The following is a 25500-nucleotide window of genomic DNA, read 5'->3' as shown; positions in this document are numbered from 1 at the left end:
AACCTTTCTTTTTTTTTTTTTCTTAGTTGTTAATCTTTCTACCCTCCCCTTTCCCTCTGCCTACTCCTCTCTTCTCCATCCCCAAGTCCTAAGCAACCATTAATTTACTTTCTGTCTCTATAGATTCCCTGTTCTGGACATTTCATGGAATTGTATAATGTGGTTGTTTACTGGCTTATACTTAGCATAATATTTTTAAGGTGTGTGCATGTTGTAGCATGTATCAGTACTTCATTCCTTTTTGTGGCTAATAATATTCCATTATATTGATATATTATATTTTGTTTATCCATTTGTCAGTTGATGGACAATTTGGGTTGTTTTCTACCTTTAGGCTCTTATGAATAATGCTGCTTTAAACATTTGTGTACAAGTTTTTCACGGACATATTTTTTTCATTGGTATTGTTGTGTATGTTTTGAGGAGTGGAATTGCTGGGTCGTAGGGTAACTCCGTGTAATTGAGGAACTGCCAGACTCTTTTTCCACAGTGGTTGTACTAATTTACATTCCCACCAGCTGTGTATACGGGTTCTGATTTCTCTATATTCTTGCCAGCATTTGTTATTACCTGACTTTTTGATTGTAGACATTTTAGAGGGTGTGAAGTGGTATCTCATTGTGGTTTTGGTTTGCATTTCCCTGATGAGTAATGATGTTGAGTATCTTTTTATGAGCTTATTGGCCATTTGTATATCTTCCTTGGAGAAATGTCCATTCAGAACCTTTGACCATTTTTAAATTGGGCCCTTTGTCTTTTTTATTATTGAGTTGTAAGAGTTCTTTAAATAGTCTGGATACGGGTTCCTTATTAGATAACTGATTTGTAAATATTTTCTCCCATTCTGTGATTTGTCTTTTCACTTCTTATGGTGTCCTTTGAAGCATACAAAATTTTTCACTTCTTATGGTGTCCTTTGAAGCATAAATTTTTTTTCATGAACTTTTAAAATTATTGTTAGCATATTCATTATTACAAATCATGGTTTTTCTTTATGCCCTTTACCTGACCTATCCCTCCCCAAACCCCCTGCCTCCCTCCCCGCCATCTCTAGTAACCTTAGGTTTATTCTCTCCTTCTGAGAAAGTTCAATGAATTGTTGTAGTGTTTTCTCTCTCTCTCTCTCTCTCTCTCTCTCTCTCTCTCTCTCTCTTTCTCTTTCATTCCTTCCTCCATCCCTTTCTCCCTCTCTCCCTCCCTCCCAGTTATAAGTGAGAACATGTGGTATTTCTCTTTCCTTGTCTGGCTTATTTCACTTAACATGATTTTCTCCAGACTCACCCATTTTGCTCCAAATGACAGGATTTCATTCTTTTTTATGGCTGAATATTATTCCACTGTGAAAAGTGTTTATTTTTATGTATTTTTTTTGTCAGCTGGCCAGTACTGGGATCCAGCGCTGGACCTTGGTGTCATCTGCACCATGCTCTAACCAACTGAGCTAGGTGGCCAGCCAAGAAGTTTTTTTGTTTTGTTTTGTTTCACCACCCACCCCCTGGCCCTGCGCCCTGGCCCCTTGTGGGGTAGGTGCTCACAGGCCAGCAGTGAGTGGAGTCCAAAAATTTTTAATTTTGATGCAATGTAATTTATCTACTTTTTTCCCCCTTGTTTCTGATGCTTTTAGTGTCATATCTAAGAATTTTTTGCCAAATCCAAGGTCATGAAGATTTAACCTTGTGTTTTACTCTAAGAGTTTGATAGTTTTAGCTCTTACATTTAGGTCTTTGATCCATTTTGAGTTAATTGTTGTATATGGTGTGAGATAAGGGCCCAGTTGCATTCTTTTGCATTAGCTGTTTAGTTGTCACAGTGCCATTTGTTGAAATGACTGTTATTTCTTTATTGGATGGTCTTGATACCCTTGCTGAAAATCAGTTGACCATAGAATGTGTAGGTTTATTTCTGGACTCTTAATTCTAATCCATTCTATCCTTGTGCCAATACTACCATTGTATCTTAATTTTTGTTGGTTTTTAGTAAGATTTTATTTTTTGGCAGCTAGCCTCTATGGGTGTAGTAAGTTTTGATATGGGGAATTGTGAGTCCTACTCTCTTTTTTAGATTGTTTTGGTTCTCTGGGTCCCTTGCATTTACCCATGTATTTTAGAACCGGCTTGTCACTTTCTGCAAAGAAATTAGTTGGGTTTGCACTGAATGTGTAGTTCTGTTTCAGCAGTGTTGCCATCTTAATAGTATTATGAACATGAACATTAGATTATTTATTTACTTAAATCTTTAATTTCTTTCAGTAGTGATTTGTAGTTTTTGGTGTACAAATATTGCATTTCTTTGTTAAATTTATTACCAAGTGCTGTGGTTTGAATGCTCCCCCTGAAACTCATGCCAGAGCTCAGTCCCTACTCTACCAGTGTTACGAGAGTGGGAAACCTGACTATGGTATTTGAAAGGTGGGGTTGTTGGGAAGTGATTGGGTCATGAAGGCTTAGCCCTCATGAATGGATTAATCCATTTGTGGATTAATGGATGAGTGGGTTATCACAGGAATGGTACTGGTGGCTACATAAGGACAGCAAGTGAGCATGTTAAGACAGTCAGCCCTCTTGCCATGGGATACCATGCATTGCCTTGGGAATCTGCAGAGAGTGTCCACCAAGAAGATCCTCACCAAATGTGCCGCCTCAACCTTGGACTTCCCAGTCTCCAGAACTGGAAGAATAAATTTCTGAAAAATAATTTTTTTTCCCTGAGCATGGCCCATCAGCAATAAATTCCTTTTCTTTATAAATTACCCAGTTTCAGGTATTCTGTTATAAGCAACAGAAAACCTACTAAGGGAGCTGACCAGCTTGCTCAGTTGGTTAGAGTATGGTGTTATAACACTAAGGTCAAGGGTTTGGATCCCTGTACTGGCCAGCCACAAAAAGAAAAAAAAGAAAACTGACTAAGAAACCAAATATGTTACTCTCTTTGATGCGTAGTAAATGGAATTGTTTTATTAATTTCATATTCAGAATGTCCCCAAACATTTTTCATGCTGTTAATTTCTAAATATATTTCATTGTGGTCTGAGAACAAACTTTGTATTATTGCTATTCTTTTTAATTTCTTGAGGTTTTTTTAAATGACCAGGGACATGGTTCGTCTTGGAGAATGTTCCATGTGCACCTGAGAAGAATGTATATTTTGCTGTTGAGTAGTGTTCTTTAGATATCTAAAGATTTAAAGTATTGTTCAAGTCTTCTGTTTCTTTATTAAGCTTATGTCTAGTAGTTCTTTCAAGCTGTTTTGCCATTATCAAAAGTGGGTATTGAAGCCTCCAACTATTACTATTGGTTCTCCGTTTATCCTTTTATTTCTCTCTGTTTTTGCTTTGTGTATTTTGGTGGTCTGTTATTAGTTGCATATATATTTATACCTGTTACATCTTCCTGATGGATTGACTCTTATTGTTATAAAATTTCCTCCTTTATCTCTAGTGACTTTTTTTCGCAAATAAAATCAATTTATTTTAAAGTTGTTAAGCAGTGCATATAGATGTAGAACTCAGTGTTTGAGGACAAATGATATGAAGGCAATTCCTAAACAATGTTATAATTAGCCCCGTAATGGCCTCTACTTGACCAGCTCTGTAAACCTCTAGGCAGAATCTGAGATTAGAAGATGCCAGGGTATTCCATCCAAACATACTTTCTGAGCACATTCTGCAAACCGGCTAGTCTCACTACTTAATCTCAGTTGTGGCACATGTAATGCTGTCTTAAATTGATCTCTTTCTTGTGGGGGTATGTGTGACCTCTTCTTTCCCCCTTAATAGTTGTGTGATCTTTCTGAGCATCATTTGTCTCAACAGTTTTGGGGGCTGGGAAGTCCAAAGTCCAGCGAACACATCTTGTGAAGGCCTTGGTGGTGGTGACAGTGATGCAGGGGTCTTCACATGGCAGAATGGCAGAGCAGAGAGAGAGTGAGCACACAGTTTTTGTTTTAAAGTCTATTTTGTCTGATATCACTATAGCCACTCCAGCTTTCCTGTGGTTGCTGTTTGCATGGTACATCTTTTTCCATCCTTTTGCTTTCAGTCTGTTTGTGTCTTTGAATCTAAAGTGCGTCCACCGTTGTCAGTACATAGTTGGATCATGTTTCCTTAATCCAGTCTGCCTTTTGATTGGATTACCTAATCTATTCACATCTAATATTGTTAAGGGTTGGAGTCTGCTGTTTTATTTTGTGTTTTTTGTGCTTCATGTCTTTTTGTTAATATATTTTCCTGTATTGCTTCTGTTTCTTTGCATGCCATTTAAGTTTTATGTTGAAAACTGGGAATTTTAGAGAACATATCCTAGCCACTCTAGATATTGGTTCCTGCTCTGGGGGGAGGAGGAGGTTGTTTTCTTATTTGTTTAGTGACTAGCTGGGTTATTTTAGTGAAGTCTATTTACTTACAGAGGTAGGAGAGGTAGTCCTGTGTTTTTGGCTGCAGCAGTCCGAAGTGATGGAGTCTCTGCTTTTCTAAGCTTTGAGTTTAGAAGGAGGGAGTGATCTTGTTTCAAATACTGGAGACTCTAGCCACTCTTGCCAAATTTTTATAGATGTTTCTTCATTTGTTGTTTGCTCTTAAAACAATTTCCATAGGCTTTAAATGTTTGTCTTTAAATACTTTCACCAGTTTCACTGGGGAGCGGGTCAGCAGAATTTATCATGTTGTGATGCCATAGTTGTAGCATTTTTGTCTGTTTTGCTGATTAATCAAACCTTTGCACATTCCCCAGGTCAAATCCCACAAGGACCCATTATGCTTGGTATTTTGTTACCAGTCCCTTTAGGGCCTTTTGAGCTCTTTTCATTGGGTCACCTGTCTGTGAGTGGATTGATCAGGTCTCCAGGTCCTGTCTGTGGCCACCCCTTCACAGAGAGCAGCCTTGTGTTGCTTTCCTGAACAGGAGATTCTGGGCAAGCCAGCTGTGGGCATTTGGCTGCATGCTTCTGTGTTAAGGACATTTAATGTCTTGGTCCCTGGGCATTAAATGAAACGTTAGTAACACATCCTTCCCAGTCATTGACAACCAAAAATGGCCCCTCACATTCCCAAATGCTCCCTTGGGTGAGGAACGAGAACCACCCTTGGGTTGAGAACACTGAAGCAGACAAATGAGGCATGGTAAACATGAGAAAGGAAACAGTAAATATTCAACAACATAGAAAATGAGTGATTAAAATATAAATAAAACATTTGTAAGAATGACAATGCAGCCATCAAAACTGCTTTCAAAAAATACTTAATGACATGGGAGAATTCAACATGTTACTTGAAAGATACAGGCTATTAAATTGTTGTGATTCTAGATTGTAGTTTAATTTTTTAAGGTAAATTCACACAGAGAAGAGATTGAAAGGAGATTCTTTGTACCAAAATGTAAATGATGGTGATCTTTGGATAGTGTGAGTAGCATTTGTCTTATTTCTGCAGTGCACATGAATCTTTAAAATCAAAGGGAAAATAATTAAGTAGAATAACTGTGCCATCATTTTACATGGTAATCCATTTTTATGAGCATGCATTAAATAATTAAACATGTACTGAACAATTCAAAATAAAGAACCTTGTGTAGAATCTTTTTGTGTAAAGATAAACCTTTTTTTCTCTACTAGCTGTTTTTTTATATTTTTAATTTGTCTTTAGTATATATCACTTACTAAAAAATTATAACTTTTAGGCATCAAATCTTGTTTTCTTAATAGATTAGATGGGAGGACATATTGGAAAGATAGTTTCTTAAATTGAGAGGATGGGCATTAAAGTTTAGACTTTAGTATTTTCTTTGAAGACTTTGTATTCCCAACTGCCCCTGTACCTCCTGTGCAAAAGGAAATAGTTGACATTTATTTCTCTGTCCCCAAATTTTTCATATGGTTTTCAAATTTCTTTTTTTTTAATTGAATCATAATTGATTATATATATTTTTGGGATTCAGTGTTGACATATGTTGATCAAATCAATTTATTAGTATGTATATTGTTACAAATTGTACTTATTCTTTATGCCCCTTGTCCAATCTCTCCCCATCCCGCTCTCACTCCCCTCTCCCACAGTGATAACCCTAGATTTCTTCTCTCCTTCTGAAAGAGTAATGTTTACTCTGTTGATTTGTTGGCTAGATAATCATTAGATTAGAATGCATTTCCCTAAATTTTGGCACTATTACTTAAGTTTATACAGTGTGTGGTAATTTGTTATCCATGTCTTTTTTCTTTCCTTTCCCTGCCCCTGGCGCGCCAGGCTCAGTGAGGCAGAAGTGGTGGTCAGCCCCCTATCCACGTCTTTCAATAGACATATCCTGAATGTTTACTGTTTACTAGGTGTATCAGTCCATTTCTATTGCTTATAACAAAATACCTGAAACTGGGTGATTTACAAAGAAAACAAAATTTATTGCTTACAGTTTCTGAGGCTGGGAAGTCCAGAGTTCATCTGGTGGTGGCAACTGTGACCCAGGGGTCTCACATTGCAAGATAGTGGAAGCAGAGAGAGCAGATAGAGACAAAGACAGAATCTCCTCTTCTTTTAAAGCCCTCAGAACCATGTCTCTGACCTCCATTTTTAATCCATTCACTACAGCATGGTCCTACAACCCAATCACCTCAAGGCTCCACCTTTCAATTACCGTAATAGGATTCCCCACCCTGTTAATAGTCACAGTGGTGGCTGTTTTTAATATATAATACTTGGGGGACACAATTCAAGCTTCATTGAGTTTTGTGGGGGACATAATTCAATCCACTACACTAGGTATAGCCATGCATACCTAAAACTTTAAGGTCTTTATAGCCCAGATGGGTGTGGCAGACTGGCAAACAGGTGACTACTGTACAGTGCATCATTACATATAGGACATATATAGTACTGTGGGAGGAAGGGAGGGTGGGCTTAGTAGATTTGATATTTCAGCTGACTGAGTGAATGCGATGTTGCCAGTTGGAGAAACAGTTTAGGGGTGGTGGTGGTAATTTTAGCTAGAGATGCAGCAGGTACAAGGCCTAGAATTGGGAAGGACTTGGTGTATTTCAAGAGTGATTGTTGTGTCTGGAAAAGGGAATAGCTTAATGGAAAGTGATGCTAAAAAAATTAAGTTTGGGCTAGATGGTGTAATAGCAAATCTCTGTTGAGCAATGATACTATTTTGTATTTGTGTAACTTTTAAATGAAAGGAAATAATGGCATGATGGCCAGAGTTTAGTTTCAAATCCTAGCTTTGCCACTTAAAACTACTCTCCCTGGAAAAATTATTTCATCTTTCTGAGCCTCAGCTTCACCATCTTGACAGTGGACCAAAAAGATTATTATAAGGGTGAAATAAAAATGTAACAGCCTTGAGAACTATAATGCCCTTTATATTACCTTACAGTTATCCTGTATGGGTAACCAGGGCAGATATTACTTCTTAGGGAAGTAGGTCATAATTAATATTTATTAGGTCGAGACCACACTACTTTAAAAGCAAAAAAGACTTGCCATATGAAATAAAATTTAAAAGTAATGTTCTTGAGGTGGCTTGCTTTGGTTTTAAAAAAAATCTGTATATAAATAGTTGCAGTAGTAATAGGCTGATTATATATTTTGTTTTTAGGTTACTAACGTCTTTTTTCCCTTGGTAATAAAAGATGTAAACAACAGTGGGATTTTCAAGTATATTTGTTCACTATAGAGCACTTTGAGAACTCAGAATCTTCATACTTTTTGTGGTAGGGAAGATGGGGAAAGACTTTGTAAAAAATCTTTTTGAGTAGTTAGTCATCACTGGAAATGCAACTTTTTAAGTGCAAGGATGGCCTAGCTAGTTGCCAGTTCTAATTTTTGTTGTTTTGCTCTTGTATTCTCTTGGACAGCATAAAATTAGCTGTGTAGTTTTTGGTCAGCTGGTTTCCGTTTCATGGAAAACATATTAGAGGAAATGCATATTTTAAAATCTAGAAGCCTGTAGACTTTATGTACATGGAAAAGTAGAGTGTTCTCTTCCTCAGGGTCCCACAGGAAAAAAAAACAGAGTGTGGGACTATTGAGGAAGAGGTGTTTGGAAATGGAACCTAGCTTCTTATAGTTGTAACTGTGGGCAAAGCACAGTGGACCTAACCATCCATCTACTGATAAAGTTGGTGACAGCCCCCTATAGGTCCAGCCTAACTTTGAATTGAGTAAATGGCAGCCTGCTCTTGTTTAGATCTTTCCACGAAGAGTTTATGTTAGTGTAAGTAAAGCATTCTTATGGGGAGGACATGAAAACAGCTAGAAGATTCCCCTTGGCCATTACTGTCCTTGTTTACCCTTGTTCTTCCTAGTTCTTTTGATTCTATCTACACTTTCCTTTCTTTGTGTTAGGTTTCAGTCTTTGTTGTTGCTTCTACCAAATTAAAGAGAAAAACATTATTTCACATTAAATAATGTTTAGTGCAAACATTATTTCCCATTTGTTTTCTTTTATACATTGCTTGTGAGTCCCCCCCCCCCCATTTCAGTGATTATACTTTGGGAGTCTTTATGCTGTAGGTAAAAGATACATTTCTTTAAAATGGTCTCAGATCTTAAGGTTAGTGTACGATAAAGATTAATGTGTAAACAATCACTTTTTAGTGAAGTAGAGGTATGAGATACTGTGAGGATATGAAGGAGGGAATGGCTGACAAGCTCAGCTGTCTTCACAGAAGATGTATTTGAGCTGAGTCTTGAAGGGTGAGTGTTTTGTAATTAATAATTTAAAAGATTTTGTTAATAATCGTTAATAACATTTATTGAATGCTCACAAGCACCATGCTAACTGCTTTACATGCATTTAATCCTCAGAATAGTCCTCTAAGATATAGATACTATTCCCGACTCTATCAGATTGAGGACATTGGGGTTTGAAGAGTTAAGAAAATTTCCCTAGATCACACAGTAGAAAGTAGCAGAGCTAGAGTTTGGATCCTAGGTCTCTCTGACTCTAAAGTCCATGTTTTAACTGTCACATTATGTTACACAAAGTTCATTGTACCTAGAGAGAAAGATGGAAGAGGCTTCAGGAGGTGTGTATTTTTGCCAAGTTTTGAGGTATGGAAAGGGCAGGGTAGGGAAGGATATTCTAGGCAAAGGGAACAGCATTTGTAAAGTAATAGTGCAGTTAGTAGTTCCACACTATTAAATCTGGAGTAGAATTCCTTAACTGTGGTTGGAATTAAATGGATCACATGTCAAAATGCAAATCTTTGACACTTTCCCCCAAATTAATGAATTTAATATCTGGAGGCAAGAAACATGAAAGTTTGTATGGTTTTCACCAAAGCTCTCCAAGTGATTCTTATGCACACTAAAGTTTGGGAATTGCTGGTGTAGCTTATAGGATTATGTTGGTGAGAGGGCAGAAATGAATCTAGAGGGATAGGCAGGAATTTATTATCCTTAAATCTTAAGCTTTGTGTAGAATTTTTTTTCCCCCAGTACTTGTCAGGAGTGTTTTTGTTTTTGGCTCTCTTATTCTAGGATCAACCAGCTTTTGACAGACCAGGGACACTCTGGTATACAGTTTCATTTTTTTATTTGTATGTATGCTTTGTTGTGTTATTTTATTGCTGGATTTCTCATATTATTTTATGAGCTAATAAACTGATATGCATCGGCAAAATCCAATGTGATAGTTTCAAATAGATCTTCTGTAATTAGGATCCAGGTTTCTGAAATGCTGTTTTTGAAAATGCTCTGGTAGAAGTTTCCTCATGGAATTTACTGTGTGACTTAGTATCGAGTGTTTCACCAATTTATAATGATAGGGTTGAATGCAGATTTAATGTTTTGCGTTTACCACTTTTGGTGGATAAAGAAGAAGCAAGTGTTCTGAGTTGTTTGGTTGTCTACTAGGGTTTCTATTTAACAAAATACTACTTTGAAATTTACAATTTAATATTTGCTTACTGCAATTTTATTATGATTTACTTTGTAGTTTAGAATGTCAGGGGTGTGTGTGTATGTATTGTGATCCTGGTCCATAAGGAATGTGATTGCTGTTTGCATGCTGAGATAAACAAGATTGTTCATTATGGTGGATAACCAGTAGCTATTTTTACCTGCAGTGTGAATGATTTCTAAGAGGGAGAGGTGAGGCATTATAGACATTTCTAAAGCCACTAAAGACCCTCACAGTCCTCAATTTCTCTGACAGTCATAACTAGGGAATTTCTTATATTATTAAGAAGATGACATTTATATGGCAATTTGTACTGTTAATTTGTTGTATTCATATTGACTTTTTATAAACTGTATTTTGGATTTATTTAAGTTTGCAGTTTAATTGCTGAAATCAGTCTAAAATTTTTGAATATTGTTTTGATAACTTTTAAGCCTAACTGTATAATTTCAGTATATTCCTTCCAAATTCTGTGATATCATTGCCTAAGTGCATCCTCTAACTTGAGTCTGTCGACTAGCACTTTCTTACTGCAGTGAAATAATTTCTTCCCCCTTTTTTCCCATCATGCCACACATAATGGATGGATACCCAGGGTTTTATGAAACTCCTCAACATTGATGGAAATTTTTAAGTTTCACAATCATTATCATATGTAATGTCCTTGTAGTGGTTGCTTGTTTTGGAGTACATACACCATGTGTCAGGAACCCAGGGTAGAGTATAGCATATAAGTTCCAGAATGGCTGCTCAGTTCATGGTGTCTCTCCCTTCTTTGGGAGTTGCTCCCAATGTGCCCCTGCTCTGGTTATAACTGATTGAGTCACAACATCTGATATTGCCTTGGCCGATTAGGTCATGTCTCCTGGGGACTTAAAATTTAGGTTCTAGTTGCTGATGATTAGAGCTGAGTCATGTTATTGATGGTGCTATAGTGAAAAGATCCTTGAATTCTCTTTTCTAAGCTCTCTGAGCTGCTTTGGTTCTTACTCTTTCTGTCTTTAATCATTAATCTCATTTTGATTCTTGGAAGATTGTTCTTTGGACCTAGCCAGAGATAGTCTCTGTTGTTTGCAACTAAAATAGAGTTACACATAAACATGGTGTTAGAGTTACATGATAGGTATGTCGTGGGAAGCATTCCAAAAGCCAGTTACAGTTTTCCCTTTTGCCTCCTGCTATAGCTGCCTCTGCTGGTACCTGTACACCTCTCTCCCATCCCCCAATACAGTTAACTTCTTAACTCAAAGTCATCACAAACTAAGTGCAAAAATACCTATTGTCTCCAAACCTTTTGCAGCTCAGTTTCATAGACATGCACCTCCTGTAGGCTTTCAAAATACGAGGATACTTCAAAAAGTTCATGGAAAGGTAGAATTAAAAGATAGTATAAATGTGTTCATAAACTTTTTGAGGACACCTCATATTACATGCACACCTTCATAATAGTGCATATCCCTATATTATTAGGATATGTTTGGCTAGCTCCTGGAGGCCAGGCAGTGACACATATTCAGTGTTGATTCCTAGTACCTGGCACATAGTAACGATTAAATAAATGCTTGCTGAATTAATTATTCTTTATATTATCCCCACTTACTCATTTGACAAATACTTTGTGTATGTACTGGAGACTATTCAGTGCTCCTGGGATACCTTAAGAGAAGAAAACAAACCAAAAAATGCCTGCCGTCTTAGAGATTACATTCCAGATAGTTAAATTTTCCATCTACATTCTTTTAAATTATGAAATATGGCTAAAGTAAACTTTAAGCCTATATGGAGTATTGTACTGTGATTGCAAGAGTCTGTGTTATCCCTGCAGTCCTAATAATCACATTTAATGGATAAGTACCAGTTGCAGTGGGATAATGGAGTGGTATGATTGATAAGGAATCTAGTACTGTGCTGAGTGCCCACCAAGAACCTAAGAAAAATGTCTTTGGGAATTTTGAAAAGTTTATGATTTAAGAAAGTATCCTGAATATGTTATATTTCAGTGAATGTGTATAGCCATTACTGTTTCTTTGGAATGCTGTGCTGCTATGGTAGTAATAAAATGTGAAAAGAAACTCCTCAAACTTTTGCTTTGTAGGCTAGTTCATTTTATGATTTTTTGTACTCTGTTTGAAGTTGTAGACACAGCAAAGTTAGTCTTCCTTATCAGCACTGCACTCTCCCGAGTGAGCCACGGGCCGGCCCAAAGTTAGTCTTCCTTAAATGAGTATAGAGTAAGTTAAAGCATGGGTTTTGTGAAAACATTTTCATGCCATTTTTCTTGTTACTGAATTCTCTTGTCACTTAACTATTTCATAGCATGATGGTGGGCATACACATCATTAAAGACTCTTTGGTCCTTGAAAATTGACCAGTGGTAAGTTCATATAGTTTCAGTCACATATTTTAAAGAGAAGTATTTGGCTCAGTAAATTTTTAAGGGGGAACATTCAGACACAGAAATACTTTCACTTTTTTTTTTTTTTTTTTTTTTTTGTCGTTTTTTCGTGACCGGCACTCAGCCAGTGAGTGCACTGGTCAGTCCTATATAGGATCCGAACCCGCGGCGGGAGTGTCGCCGCGCTGCCAGCGCAGCACTCTACCAAGTGCGCCACGGGCTCGGCCCAATACTTTCACTTTTTAAACCGGAATATTATCACTGTATTATTGAATGTTGAGATATTGGAGGAGGAAAAATTCTCCAGATCCTAAAACATTTGTTATTGGTATTTTGGTATGTTTAATTTTGTATATTCTTCCCCCCAAATATAAGCTTTTGTTCTAGGGTTACTAGATGTGTGACCATGGCTACTCTAAGCCTCAGTTTTCATATCATGACAAGTTTACTTGTTGTGAGGAGTAAACAGACTTATAGGAGGGAGCCTAACATGGTATTAGATCTTAATAGGTGCTTAGCAGATGTTAACTCCTCTCCTTATTTGTTTAGATTCTCTTGGGAGAATGTCCCTTGTATGTTATTTGACTCTTTAAATAAAATAAAGCTTGATAGTTCTTTTCCCTAAAATAATTTTAAACATGTAAAACCCAAGAACATTCCTTTGTCAAAAAATTTGTTTACTTGCTAGCTTATATTTCTTTGAAAAATATCGTTAGATTTTTGGGAACTAGAATTATGTGAAAACATTAGGCTTTTTTTTTTTTTTTTTTAAATCTAGCTCTTCAAAATTAGTCTCCTAAATAAATAATCTGGGGTATGCTTTACAAATTTGTTTGAGTGGAAAGGCTGGTTATCTTTCCCTATTTTGGAATCCAAATCATGTTAGCTATTTCATAGATTGGCCTTTTTTAAAGAGACATGTTTCTGTGTAGGTATAGGACAAGAATTCTACATTTAAGTGCACATATTCCTACATTTAAAGTCATTGAAAAGTTTTAGCATTTTATTACCTAACCTTTTTGTTTTTGCACTTTCCTAATTTTTTCTCACTTTATTTTTCAGAATGAACCTAGTGATCAAGAAGATGGCCTTACCAAAAGACATGTGACAGACTCTGAGAATGATGAACCCTCAAATCCTAATGCCAGTGACTCCGAAAGTGAGGAGCTTCACAGGCAAAAGGACAGTGACTCTGAATCTGAGGAGCGTGCAGAGCCTCCTGCAAGTGACTCTGAAAATGAGGATGTCAATCAACACGGGAGTGACTCTGAGAGTGAGACCAGGAAATTACCTGGAAGTGACTCTGAAAATGAGGAGCTTCTTAATGGGCATGCAAGTGACTCAGAAAACGAAGATGTTAGAAAGCACCCTGCCAGTGATTCTGAGATCGAAGAGCTCCAAAAGAGTCCTGCCAGTGACTCTGAAACAGAGAGTGCTCTAAAACCCCAAATCAGTGACTCTGAGAGCGAGGAGCCGCCAAGGCACCAAGCCAGTGACTCAGAAAATGAGGAGCCTCCCAAACCTCGAATGAGTGATTCTGAAAGTGAGGAGCTTCCTAAACCTCGGATCAGTGACTCGGAAAGTGAGGAACCCCCAAGGCACCAGGCCAGTGACTCAGAAAATGAAGAGCTTCCCAAACCCCGAATTAGTGATTCAGAAAGTGAGGACCCTCCAAGGAACCAGGCCAGTGACTCAGAAAATGAGGAGCTTCCCAAACCCCGAATAAGTGACTCAGAAAGTGAGGACCCTCCAAGGCACCAGGCCAGTGATTCTGAAAATGAGGAGCTTCCCAAACCCCGAGTCAGTGACTCTGAGAGTGAGGAGCCTCAGAAGGGACATGCCAGTGATTCAGAGACGGAGGGCGCCTCCAGACACAAACAGAAACTGGAGTCGGATGATGACAGCGATGGCGAGAATAAGGGAGAGGATACGGAAGTGCAGAATGACTCTTTTCATTCAGATAGCCATATAGACAGAAAAAGCTTTCACAGTTCTGACAGTGAGGACGAAGAACACAAAAGGCAAAAAATTGACAGTGATGAAGATGAAGAAAAAGAGGGTGAGGAGGAGAAGGTAGCAAAGCGAAAAGCCGCTGTGCTTTCTGACAGTGAAGATGAAGAGAAAGCATGTAAGGAATTACTTTGTGCCTTTTATCAGTAGATTTACTTATTGTCTAAGCTTATAGCTGAAACATCGTCCTTGCTCTTATTTATGTTGGATCTGTGGTCTGTCATTCAACTTGATATTCTGAAATATCACGAGGAAACTTGTTTCCCTTGATTATCATTGGCTGAGCTTAATATTAAATTTCTTTTGAATTCTAAATTAATAGCATCACCTATTAGTTTCTGGCTGCGTCAGAGTGATAAGCTAGACAAAGTGTTATGGGAATATAAAAGACTTAGTTTTTTCGACCAGAAAGGGTAATGTTTCAAAGAAATATGTTTATGTGAAAACCCCTGACTGTATCCAGAGTTAGTTGTGGGTTCTCTTTGACAGCTGATTTGCTAGATCCCATCCAAACAGTACTTGAGCTCCCATAGAGCTATGTCTCTTCATTTGTTAAACATTGTTGATCCCCAACTACAGAGAAGCTTTGGGGGGAGATTCTATTTAGAGACTCCATGTCTCTGCTGAATATTCCAGTCTTTGCTACCTAGGACCCCATTTTCATGGAAAATGATTTTTGCTTATTTCCTTTTTTTGAAACATTATTTAATTGGAAAAGACATATTCCCTTATAACCTGACAGTTATTGTAGGAGAAGGAAAATTACCATACATGTTGCTAATTCGTTAAGGAAGAAGAGAAATTTCAAACTGGCCATTAACAATTGAGGAACATGGGGAATATTCCTAAAAAGGGATATCCAGTCTTTTTTAGTTCTGCTAATACTAGGCATCATATAAAGGATGTCAGTTCTGCCCATCAGTCTAACCTTGATTTTTCTCTATTCCCCAAAAGGAGAGGTAGCTATCAATGCCTTCTTTTATATTGATGGTTTCTTTCTTCATCTTTTGGCCACTCTTTCCTAAGCAAAATAACATAATTTGTAAGATGACTCTGAATGACCCTTTTAGGTATTTTTTAAAAAATTCTAGACCGTGTGTCAGGAGGCCCTTTGTTTTTGTTTGTTTGTTTGTTTGTTTTTGGCCACATACTGCCATTTTAAAACACCTGTTATGCTTAGTAATAAAGTGACCACGACAAAATAAGATTACTGATGATCTTCTTTTTCAGTAGCAGCAAAGAAGAGTCGAGTTGTCTCTGATGCAGATGACTCTGACAGTGATGTTGTATCAGACAAATCAGGTAAAAGAGAGAAGACTGTAGCATCTGACAGTGAAGAAGAAGCAGGGAAAGAAGATTTGTCTGATAAGAAAAATGAAGAAAAGGATCTTTTTGGGAGTGATAGTGAGTCGGTCAATGAAGAAGAGTAAGTGACAGTATAATGTGAGTTTTCAAGGGTTCTTATTAGGTGGTAGAGAGGGGATGTCTTTCAGATTTTTTAAACTTGTTTTAAAATTTTGTCTTCAGATGTAATACAATATATCCTGCCTAATTGCGTGACTTTGGGGATTTAGGATTTTAGTTTCTGAACTATTGCTACACACTATAACATGTATGAATCTCAGAAATACTGCATTAAGTGAAAGAAGGAAAGAGGACATGTGTAATTCCATTTACATGAAGTTCAAGAACAGGCAAAACTAATCTATGGTGATGGAAATCAGAGTGGTGGTTGCCTCTAGGATGTTGATGTTGGGAAACCGACTAGAAGGAGTTGAGAACTTTCTGGGGAGATGGGGTTGTTCTGTATCTTAATTAGGGTGCTGGTTACAGGAATGTATACATCTGTTAAAACCCATTGAACTGGACATTTAAGATCTGCACATTTTACTATATGTAAATTATACCCTATTTTAAAAAGGGGTTCCTATGTAAATGGGAAGAAAGCAAATGAATGTTTTTAAATTGTTTCTTTTCTAGAAATCTTATTGCAGACATATTTGGAGAATCTGGTGACGAAGAGGAAGAAGAATTTACAGTAAGTATAAGGTGGAAATACAGTAAATCCCCCACGCCCCCACCCATGGGGAATATTCTTAAAGACCTCCTGTGGATGCCTGAAACTGCAGGTAGTACCAAACCCTACGTAGACTATATTTTTTCTCATACATACCTATGATAAAGTTTAATTTATAAATTAGGCACAGTAGGGAATTAACAATGATAACTGATAATAAAATAGAACAATTATAGCAATATGCCAAAATCTCTACTCTTGTACTTTCGGATCATTAAGTAAAGTAAGGGTTACTTGAACACAAGCACTACGATACCTTGACAGTCAGTCTGATAACCAAGACAGCTACTAAGTAACTAACAGCTTGGATATGTGGACAAAGACATGATTCATGTCCAGTGCAGTATAGAATGGGATTTTATCACCCTAATTTAAAATTTTAAAAATTTTAATTTAAAATTTATGAATTGCTTATTTCTGGAATTTTCCATTTAATATTTTTGGACCACATGCCTACAGGTAAAACTGCATAAAACCAAACCGCAGATAAGAGTGACTTCTATATTTCCTCTTTGACTATGCTTTTTGTTTATTTTTATGGCAGTGGTTCTTTAATAGGTGATTCCGGTAAGTAGGAATAAACAACTATGATGTATTCAAGAGAAAAAATCTAGAAGAAAGGGGTACAGAAAGTGAAATAAAAGTGTACAAAGACATAAAAGGAAAATTACAGGCAAAATTGAATTAAGGGGGGAAGCAACACATTGAGACAACAAAAGGCACTTTATAATACTAAAGAGTAAGATTCCCAGTAATTTTGGAACTTCTGACTCTGGCAGTGGCAGTCTGGGTAATTTGGACTAACCTTTCTGCCAATAGAAAGCTGGACAAAATATTTAAAAATCTGCTCATCATCTGAGGATCAAGGCAGCAAAGGATTACAAAGCCAAAAGATAGAAAGCTAGAGAGGTAACTCAGCATTTAGAACTAATTTTCTGGGGGAATGTTTGCCTGATAGGCTGAGAGGATGCTCATTTTTTTTGAAAGGCTCAAGGCTTGTGGTCAAAATTTGGAGTTCAGGGCCTACTGAGGTTAGGGGGCCCTATAAACCACGAGCCCTATAAACCACATGCCCTGGATGAGAACTCCAAAGAGCAGCACTGTAGGATTAAGGATGAACTGGAAATAAAATAGACTTTGCTCAGATTTTAGGCCAGCTTTGAATCATCTAGCAGACTCAAGAACTTCAGTTTTAAAAGTTTGATTACAGTGATTCAAGTTTTTCATATAATATACAGTATGATATCCAAAGATAACAAAAGGAAACACTAGTAACAACAGACAGTAGAAATAGACCTAGGAGCTCTAGATATAGGAATTTTGGATATTGTCTTTAAAAATTATGTTTAGGGAGATAAAAGATTAAAAATTTTGTCTGAATAATTAAAAGGACAAGGCAGATTTGGAAAAGAACCAAATAGAAATTACAGAACTGTAAAAATATAGGAACTGAAATTAAAAAGTCAGTGGATGAATTTAACAACAGATGAGGCACATTGGAAAAGAAAATTAGTGAACTGAAAAGATAGGTTAGAAGGAAATATATAGAATGAAGCATTGAGATACATTATTATGGAGAAAAAGATACATTATACATGAAAAGGTTTAATGAATTGGAGAGAAAATACATAGGTAGCAGAAGCAGTGCTTAAAGAAACAGTACATAAAGCCATAGATGCTAGAAGTCCTATGAATTGCAAGCAGGATAAATAAAAAGATCTATACCTAAATACAGTGTAACAAAACCACAAGAAGCCAAAGAAAATAGCATAGTTTCAAAAGCCACAGGAAAAAAATTAATTTAGAAAAGCAACAGACTAATAGCTGACTTCCCAGCAGAAACAATATGTTGCAGTGACTGCAAACTTAGAATTCTGTTACATTCAGCAAAAATACTTATTAGGAATTAGGGTGAAGTAAGGAGGGAATTAGTTAACAATGTACCAACTGAAGGAAATATAGAAAGAAATGAAGAAAGAAAATGGTCTTAGGTGGAAGGTTAGGGATACAAGAAGGAAAAAAGAGCAGTTAAGTGTGGATAAGTCTAAATGAGTAATGACTACATGAGTACAAAATAGAACACCATTCCCTACCAGCCAGCCACCTCAAAAAAAAGCCATGTCTGATGTGATTTAAAATACATATAAAATTAAAGCACATGGCAGCAAAAACAGATTGAGAGTATGCATGAAATTGAAGTGTTCACAAATCTTAGCAAATGTTTGTAAATATACGTTAGTAGACTATGATAAGTTAGGATGCATGTTATCATCTCTGTAGTGCCATCTTTTTCATAAATCAAGTATCTGTATATATTTTCGAGTTTCTACACTGTCTTTTCTATTTTATTGGTCTCTTTATCCTTGCACCAGTAATGTATAACTCTTGATAGGTGGTTGTTTATGTCCTCCAAGCTTATTCTTCAGAATTGCCTTGGGTTCTTTTGGTTCTTTGCATTTTCATATGTGAGGGGACTTCAAAACATTCATGGAAAAATGGAATTAAAAGCAAAAAAAGAGGCTTTGCAGGTGTTGCCACTGCCCCAAGCTTCCTGCTGCCAGCCATGGCCAACTGCACCATGGTTGATCCCTTGGGCTGCGTCTCCTTTAAGCTGTTTGCAGACAAAGTTCCAAAGACAGCAGAAAACTTTTTTGCTCTGAGCACTGGAGAGAAAGGATTTGAGTCCAGATTTCACAATTATTCCGGGATTTATGTGCTGAGGTGGTGACTTCACACTCCATAATGGCACTAGCGGCAAGTCCATCTACAGGGAGGAATTTGATGATGAGAACTTCATCCTGAAGCATACAGGTCCTGGCATCTTGTCCATAGCAAATGCTGGACACAACACAGACGGTTCCCAGGTTTTCATCTGCACTGCCAAGGCTGAGTGGTTGGATGGCAAGCATGTGATCTTTGGCAAGGTGAAAGAAGGCATGAATATTGTGGAAGCCATGGAGTGCTTTGGGTCCAGGAATGGCAAGAGCAGCAAGAAGCTCACCTTTCCCCACTGTAGACAGCTCTAATATATTTGGCTTGTTTTAACTTAACCACCAGACCATTTCTCCTGTAGCTCCTGAGAAAGAGTACACTTCTACCCCATCTGCTTGCAATATCCTGTAATCTTTGTTCTCTTGCTACAGTTCATTGGGTTCCACTTTTTTTATTCCCCTGCAAGTCTGGCTGGATTACAGTTAAGTCTATGATTATGAAATAAAAGCTAAGTAACAACAACAAAAAAGATAATAGAGAAAAAAAAAATACAGAATTTATTTCTCAGCATAAGCTCCATCAAGTTCAAAACACTTTTTGTAAGTGATAACAGCCATTAAGACCATCCCTAAAGCAACTGAGGGTCCTGAGAATTTAATCGTGTCAATAAAGTCTTTTTAACATTATTAATTGTAGAAAAATGGGTGCTCTTTAAAGACTTCGTAAGGTTAGGAAATAAAAAGAAGTCAGAGGAGCCAAATCAGGACGCCTAATGATTTCTCATTGAAACTCTCACAAAATTGCCCTTGTTTGATGAGGGGAATGAGCAGGAGCATTGTGGTGGTGGAGAAGGAGTCTGGTGAAGCTTTCCCAGGCTTTTTTTGTTCTAGAATTTTTGCTAACTTTCTCCAGACATTCTCGTAATAAACAATTGTTATCATCTTTGGCCCTCCAGAAAGTCAACAAGCAAAATGCCCTGAGCATTCCAAAAAACTGTTGCCTTGACCTTTGCTCTTGACTGGTGTGCTTTTGCTTTGACTGGACCACTTTGACCTCTTGGTAGCCATTTTGATCCTGCTTTGTCGTCAGGATTGTATTGGGAAAGCCAAGTTTAAGCCCATGCAAGCTTCATCTTCAACATCATTTTGCCTTAAAACGAATTATTCATTTGTAAACTGCTAATTTGTTTGGAGCATTGACCCCATAAATTTGATGTTCTTGCTTCAGTTTTAGCAGAAGTCATGATGCTCTGATAGGGGCTCTTTTCATACAGATGTCTTATCCTTCTTAGTGCCTCAAACTACATCCTGTTCAGACATGTTTTAACACATTAGTAGTTAGAGTTTATTTTGGTGCCAAAAAATTTTGCTATTCGGTTTTTTCATAATACAAATTTCCATAGAAGAATTTTGCTATCCATGCAGTTTTTCCATAGTGAGTTTCCATGAACTTTTTTCCTTATAAATTTTAAAGCAAATTTTTCCAAAAGTACAAAGTGTAGATAATACTTTCCTAATACAGTGCAGTAAAACTAAAAATTAATAACAAGATGAGCAAATAAAATCCCCTTTCCTCTCAGAAATTCACAGCCTGTTAAACAGTTCTTGGATCAAAAAAGAAATAAATACTTTTTAAAAATTAAAACAAATGAGTGAAAGTAGATGAATTTAGAATCTAATTCAAGCTGGTAGAAAAATAGCAAACCTTAGGAAAATAGAAAGGAAGAATTCATTCAACAAATATTTGAGAGACTTTGTGCCAGAGACTGGATACTCCCTCATGGAGCTCATGCTCAGTTAAGTACCGTATTACAAGGATAGGATGTACATACCTAGATAGGAGAGTTAACATCAGCTTGGTTATTGTTTTAGTTCAGTGAGAAAAACAACTAGGTAAACCATTGGGAAGGCCTCTGTAAGTATGACACAAAAATTAGAAGCTATAAAGAAAAGAATGGTCATTTCATTTACATAAAAGTGAAAAATTATGCCTGGCAAACATTAACTAGCATAAACAAAATAAAACTGTACAAATGTAGGTATTATACAGTTCATATCACTCACTAAGAGCTAATTTCCCTAATTTTGAAGACATTTTACACACTGATGAGAAAAAGATGAAGGGCCCAACCAAAAATGGGCATAAGGATATTGCGAGCTCACAGAGAAAGAATTACAAATGACTTTTTAAACATGAAAAAATTGCCCAACCTTGCTTATAATAAGAGAATGCAAGTGAAGCTACACTGAGATGCCTTTTGTGTTCTGGTTAGTATTGGCAGATACCAGTGTCTGTTGTAGTCATGACAAGTTGAGACAAGTGCACTCATACATTGCTGGAAGGAGTGATAATTGTTATATCCTCTATGGAAGACAATTCAGCAAATATCTTAAAATTTCAAATACACATAACTAAATGTCAGTGGACAAATGTGTAAACAAATTATGGTTACAGCCATATGGTGAAATAGTCCAAAGCATAGCTGATATGTACTGGTTTCCAGATTCTGTTGTTAAATTTCCAAAGTGAAGAGCAGTATTATGTACCCACTGAATAGTATGCTGCTGTTTGCATGATAAAGGATATTAAATATGTGTAGACTTATTTAATATCCTTTATCTTATATAAATATAGACTGTTTATGAAAGGAAACAGGAAAACTAGTAACACCAGTGGCTAGGGAGGGAGTTTTTACTGCATACTTTTTGATACCTGTTTAATATTTGTTCTTTATGAATGTATTACTTTAAAAATGCAAAAATTAAGAGCTGTTATACAGAAGAAAATCTGTAAGGAGGTTTTGATAACTTTGGCTAACTCACTCTGCCTTTAGGGTTTTAACCAAGAGGATTTGGAAGAAGAAAAAGTTGAAACACAGGTAAAAGAAGCAGAAGATTCAGATTCTGATGATAACATAAAGAGAGGAAAACAGTAAGTTGTTTTTTTTTTAAAGGGACTTGTTAAAGAGAACTTTAAAAATGAAGGTAGAGGAGACTATTAAACTTTCTTTTGTTTTGCATTTTTGATTCCTGATTAAGTTTAGGAGAGAGTTTGTTCCCACTTTTCTTTCTTCTGTTTCTTTATAGACAGTGTTGTCAGTGAATTACTTGCTATGGTTATTTTTCTTTCATTTGCCCCATGCTTGGATATCTTAATATTTGGAGTCATATGACACCAGACTCTTAAGTAATGGCTCACCAAGTAAACTCTTCTGAAAAATACCTAATTTAAAAAAAATCTCTCTCTTTCTCTCTCTCTCTCTCTCTATCTATCTATCTATCTATCTATCTATCTATCTATCTATCTATCTATATGTGTATATATATATATTTTTTTTTTTTTTTTGAGAGAAAAGCTGATTTTAGGGGCTGGGAGAATAAGTCTAAAGTCTTAATTACAAAATATTACTTGATTGCATTATACTTACTTTTGTAGTTGGAATCTGTGCTCAGAAATATTTAATATCTTCAGAGATGCCATACAACCATAGAATGATTAGTTAGTTACTATTTACAGTGGTAAAGATAATGCTTTAAAAAAAAAGTTTTCTTTTTAATTCCTAATGGTGTGCAAGAATTAGGTTGAATCAGTTTGGCAGTACCATTGGAAACTGAATGTGTATGATGGTAGTAGAGAGTGAGTTAACTCCCTCCTTTAAGTGTAATGATTTAGATAAAAGCTATAAAGGGTTGAGGCTCTTAGCAAGCACATGCATTTCCATCTTTATTTCAATCACATTATGTTTTGAGAGTTGTGCTCCTTAGCACTGAAAAGCAGCAGTTTATTTTTTATTTTTCTACTCATGCAATATAAGACAAAACATTCAAATAATTGAACACTATCCCGTTCCATAAAAAAGGGAGTACAGCTAAAGCTGAACAAGTTCCCTGAATGAGAGCTCGAAATGTTCCTTCTCAAGCTGATAGGTGCAATGTGTAAAAGTTAAAGGCTATTAGTGATTTATGTATAACAATTGAGGTAGTACAGGAGTTGAACATAAAGTCTAGGATTTAATAAAAAGTTGTAAGTACTTGCACTTTTCAAAGAAGGTAGCACTTCTTTGAGAAATTTAATGTTCTCAATTGTGATAAAAGTAAATGTGTATTTAAAAGATAACTTGTATTTCACTTGATTTTGTGTTACTGCTAAGTATGGACTTTCTGTCGGATTTTGAGATGATGTTGCAGCGGAAAAAAAGCATGAGCGGCAAGCGCAGACGTAATCGTGATGGTGGCACCTTTATCAGTGATGCGGACGACGTTGTGAGTGCCATGATCGTCAAGATGAACGAAGCTGCCGAGGTGAAGGGGTCGCTTCTGGTTTCACCTTTTCTTTCCCCCACTGAATTGGTTTGGTGCCCTTTTTTAAAAAGCGCTGGCCCTTAACTTAAACTACATTTAAGAAAGATGCTTTTGTGATAAAAAGCATTTCCTGTTCTAAATTTTAAGCATGGAAATAATTTTAACTTTTTAGTCATATGAAAAAAGTGAAAAGACTTAAGTATTAAGTAAAATGAACCTTTCTAGATGAATGGCTTTGCTACTTTTATGGGGGAATGATTTTGTTCTTACATTTGGCTAGTTCACCACAAGTTTGATCTTTCTTCATATATAAAAAATGTGTTATAACCTCATGTGTCATTCTCTTGCCCCTGATCAAGAGACTGCATCTGAGTCATTCCATTTTTTAAATCTGCCGAAATTGTAAAAATTGGCCGTATTTTGTTTAAAAGCAAGTTCTGACTTTAGAGACATTAGCTGAAGTATTAATGGATTCAATGATCTGTGTCTAGGATTTGTTTCAAAACAATTTGAGGGTGAAGGGAAAAGTAGCTAGAGATCTAGCTAAAATAAGACTGGCCGTGTGTGTTTAATTGTTGAAATGTACATGACATGTGTATTATACTATCTATATATTTGTAGAATTCGAAATTTTTTATAATTAAAAAGTAGAAAAAAATACCCAAGTAAGTACAGAATCTCTTCTTTGATAGTGTATTTCATTGTCATACAAGCCTTATATCTGGTAAGTTATTCCTGGTAATACACCAAAATTTCACGAATAGAATTTGTAGCTTGAATGAACTCTGAGAACTTGACGGTTGTGCCAGTATTTTAAAATAAAATTGTTTCTCTCAATTTGTGATTGTTAAAGGTAATTATTCTAATAGTTTTGTGGGTTTGGCTGACACTGACAGATACAGAATTCTGTGCTCTGCAAAAAATATATTCTTTATTTAGTTTTCCTTCCTTGTAGGAAAAATTGTAGTATCTTTGAGAGACTGCTGCTTTATTTTCTTTTAAGTTTCAGAATTACAGGACTTATAATTCACTATTAACAATTAGTACTGCTTTTTTTTGTTTTTTATTTTTTTAATCTTTTTAAAAATCTTTTTTCTGGATAGGAAGACAGACAATTGAACAATCAAAAAAAGCCAGCACTGAAAAAATTAACTTTATTACCTACTGTGGTTATGCACCTTAAGAAGTAAGTATTTGTTTTCTCGAAAAAGTTTTTTCCTTTTAATGGATTAATGTTCAAATGGATGTTCAAATGATGTTCAGTGGAATGATGTACTGGTATTCTAGGGATATTAAATAATGATAGCATTCTATCAGTTCATACAAACATAATAATGATTTAAATTTCCTAAATTCTATTTCTTCATAAATTTTTCTTAAAGCTTGATGCCTGATGCAAACAGAACAAATAGAAATCTGATATTAATGCTGGTGTGTTGATAGTATAGTGGTTAGCATAGCTGCCTTCCAGAAAACTAATATTAATGAAAGAAAAATTTGGAAAACTATTAATTTTGTTCCTTTAGACAGTTTTGGATCTGGTAAAATTACATCTGTTTTCCCAGTGTGGTTGAAAACAGCAAATCTTGGGAGACTACTTGGAGCATGTAGTGTACAAGCTTTATATGGCCCTGTTACATCATGATCATTGATCCTTCTGAGATAAGGATGCCCTTTCTTAATAGACCTTTGATACCAAGTTTTTTCATTGGTTTGTTCATGTTCCTGAGCAACTTTGCTTTCTGTTTGATCCAAGCCATAGCTTATTTCTGATGGTTGAAGAAGTGCATTAGTGAGCCACCAGCATGGTTCAGGAAATCTATAACTGAAAGTTACTGCCTCTATCCTAGGAGGCAATCTTATCTATGGCAGGTTTCATGTATATCATAGTGTCATGTTTTCTATTAACATAACTAATTCTAGTGCATAAAATGGAATTAAAATATGTTTCATTAAGATTTTTATCTGCCAGAAAATAATATTCTCTTTGGTGTCCTGCAAAGAGTAGCACAATTCCGGGCTTTTCACCACTTGAAACTGTTGGAGTATCACTATTCTGATAGATTGAACTTTTTTTTAGTTGGAATAATTGGAGTTCATTGTTCTTACTGTCTG

The 25500-nt window shown here is 36.2% G+C and overlaps 1 protein-coding gene and 1 pseudogene across 4 annotated transcripts in view; both read left to right on the top strand.

Moving 5' to 3' along the window:
* IWS1 (interacts with SUPT6H, CTD assembly factor 1) overlaps positions 1-25500 on the top strand; it is a 44373-nt gene that overhangs the window by 6582 nt on the left and 12291 nt on the right. For 2 of the 4 annotated variants that reach the window (XM_063092760.1, XM_063092779.1), the window contains exons 3-8: positions 13348-14413; positions 15529-15721; positions 16276-16333; positions 21918-22015; positions 23235-23385; positions 24489-24571. In XM_063092760.1, the coding sequence (XP_062948830.1) occupies positions 13348-14413; positions 15529-15721; positions 16276-16333; positions 21918-22015; positions 23235-23385; positions 24489-24571 (1649 nt within the window). Of the gene's footprint in view, positions 1-13347; positions 14414-15525; positions 15722-16275; positions 16334-21917; positions 22016-23234; positions 23386-24488; positions 24572-25500 lie in introns of all 4 variants that reach the window. The other 2 variants (XM_063092750.1, XM_063092769.1) reach the window with 1 other exon arrangement.
* Positions 18936-19398, top strand: LOC134385232 (peptidyl-prolyl cis-trans isomerase A-like; annotated as a pseudogene).

This window comes from Cynocephalus volans, chromosome 1 (assembly GCF_027409185.1).
Source record: "Cynocephalus volans isolate mCynVol1 chromosome 1, mCynVol1.pri, whole genome shotgun sequence".
NCBI classification, from domain to species: domain Eukaryota; kingdom Metazoa; phylum Chordata; class Mammalia; order Dermoptera; family Cynocephalidae; genus Cynocephalus; species Cynocephalus volans.
The sequence above is the reverse complement of the archived record's forward strand: the minus strand, read 5'-3'. Positions and strand labels throughout refer to the sequence as shown.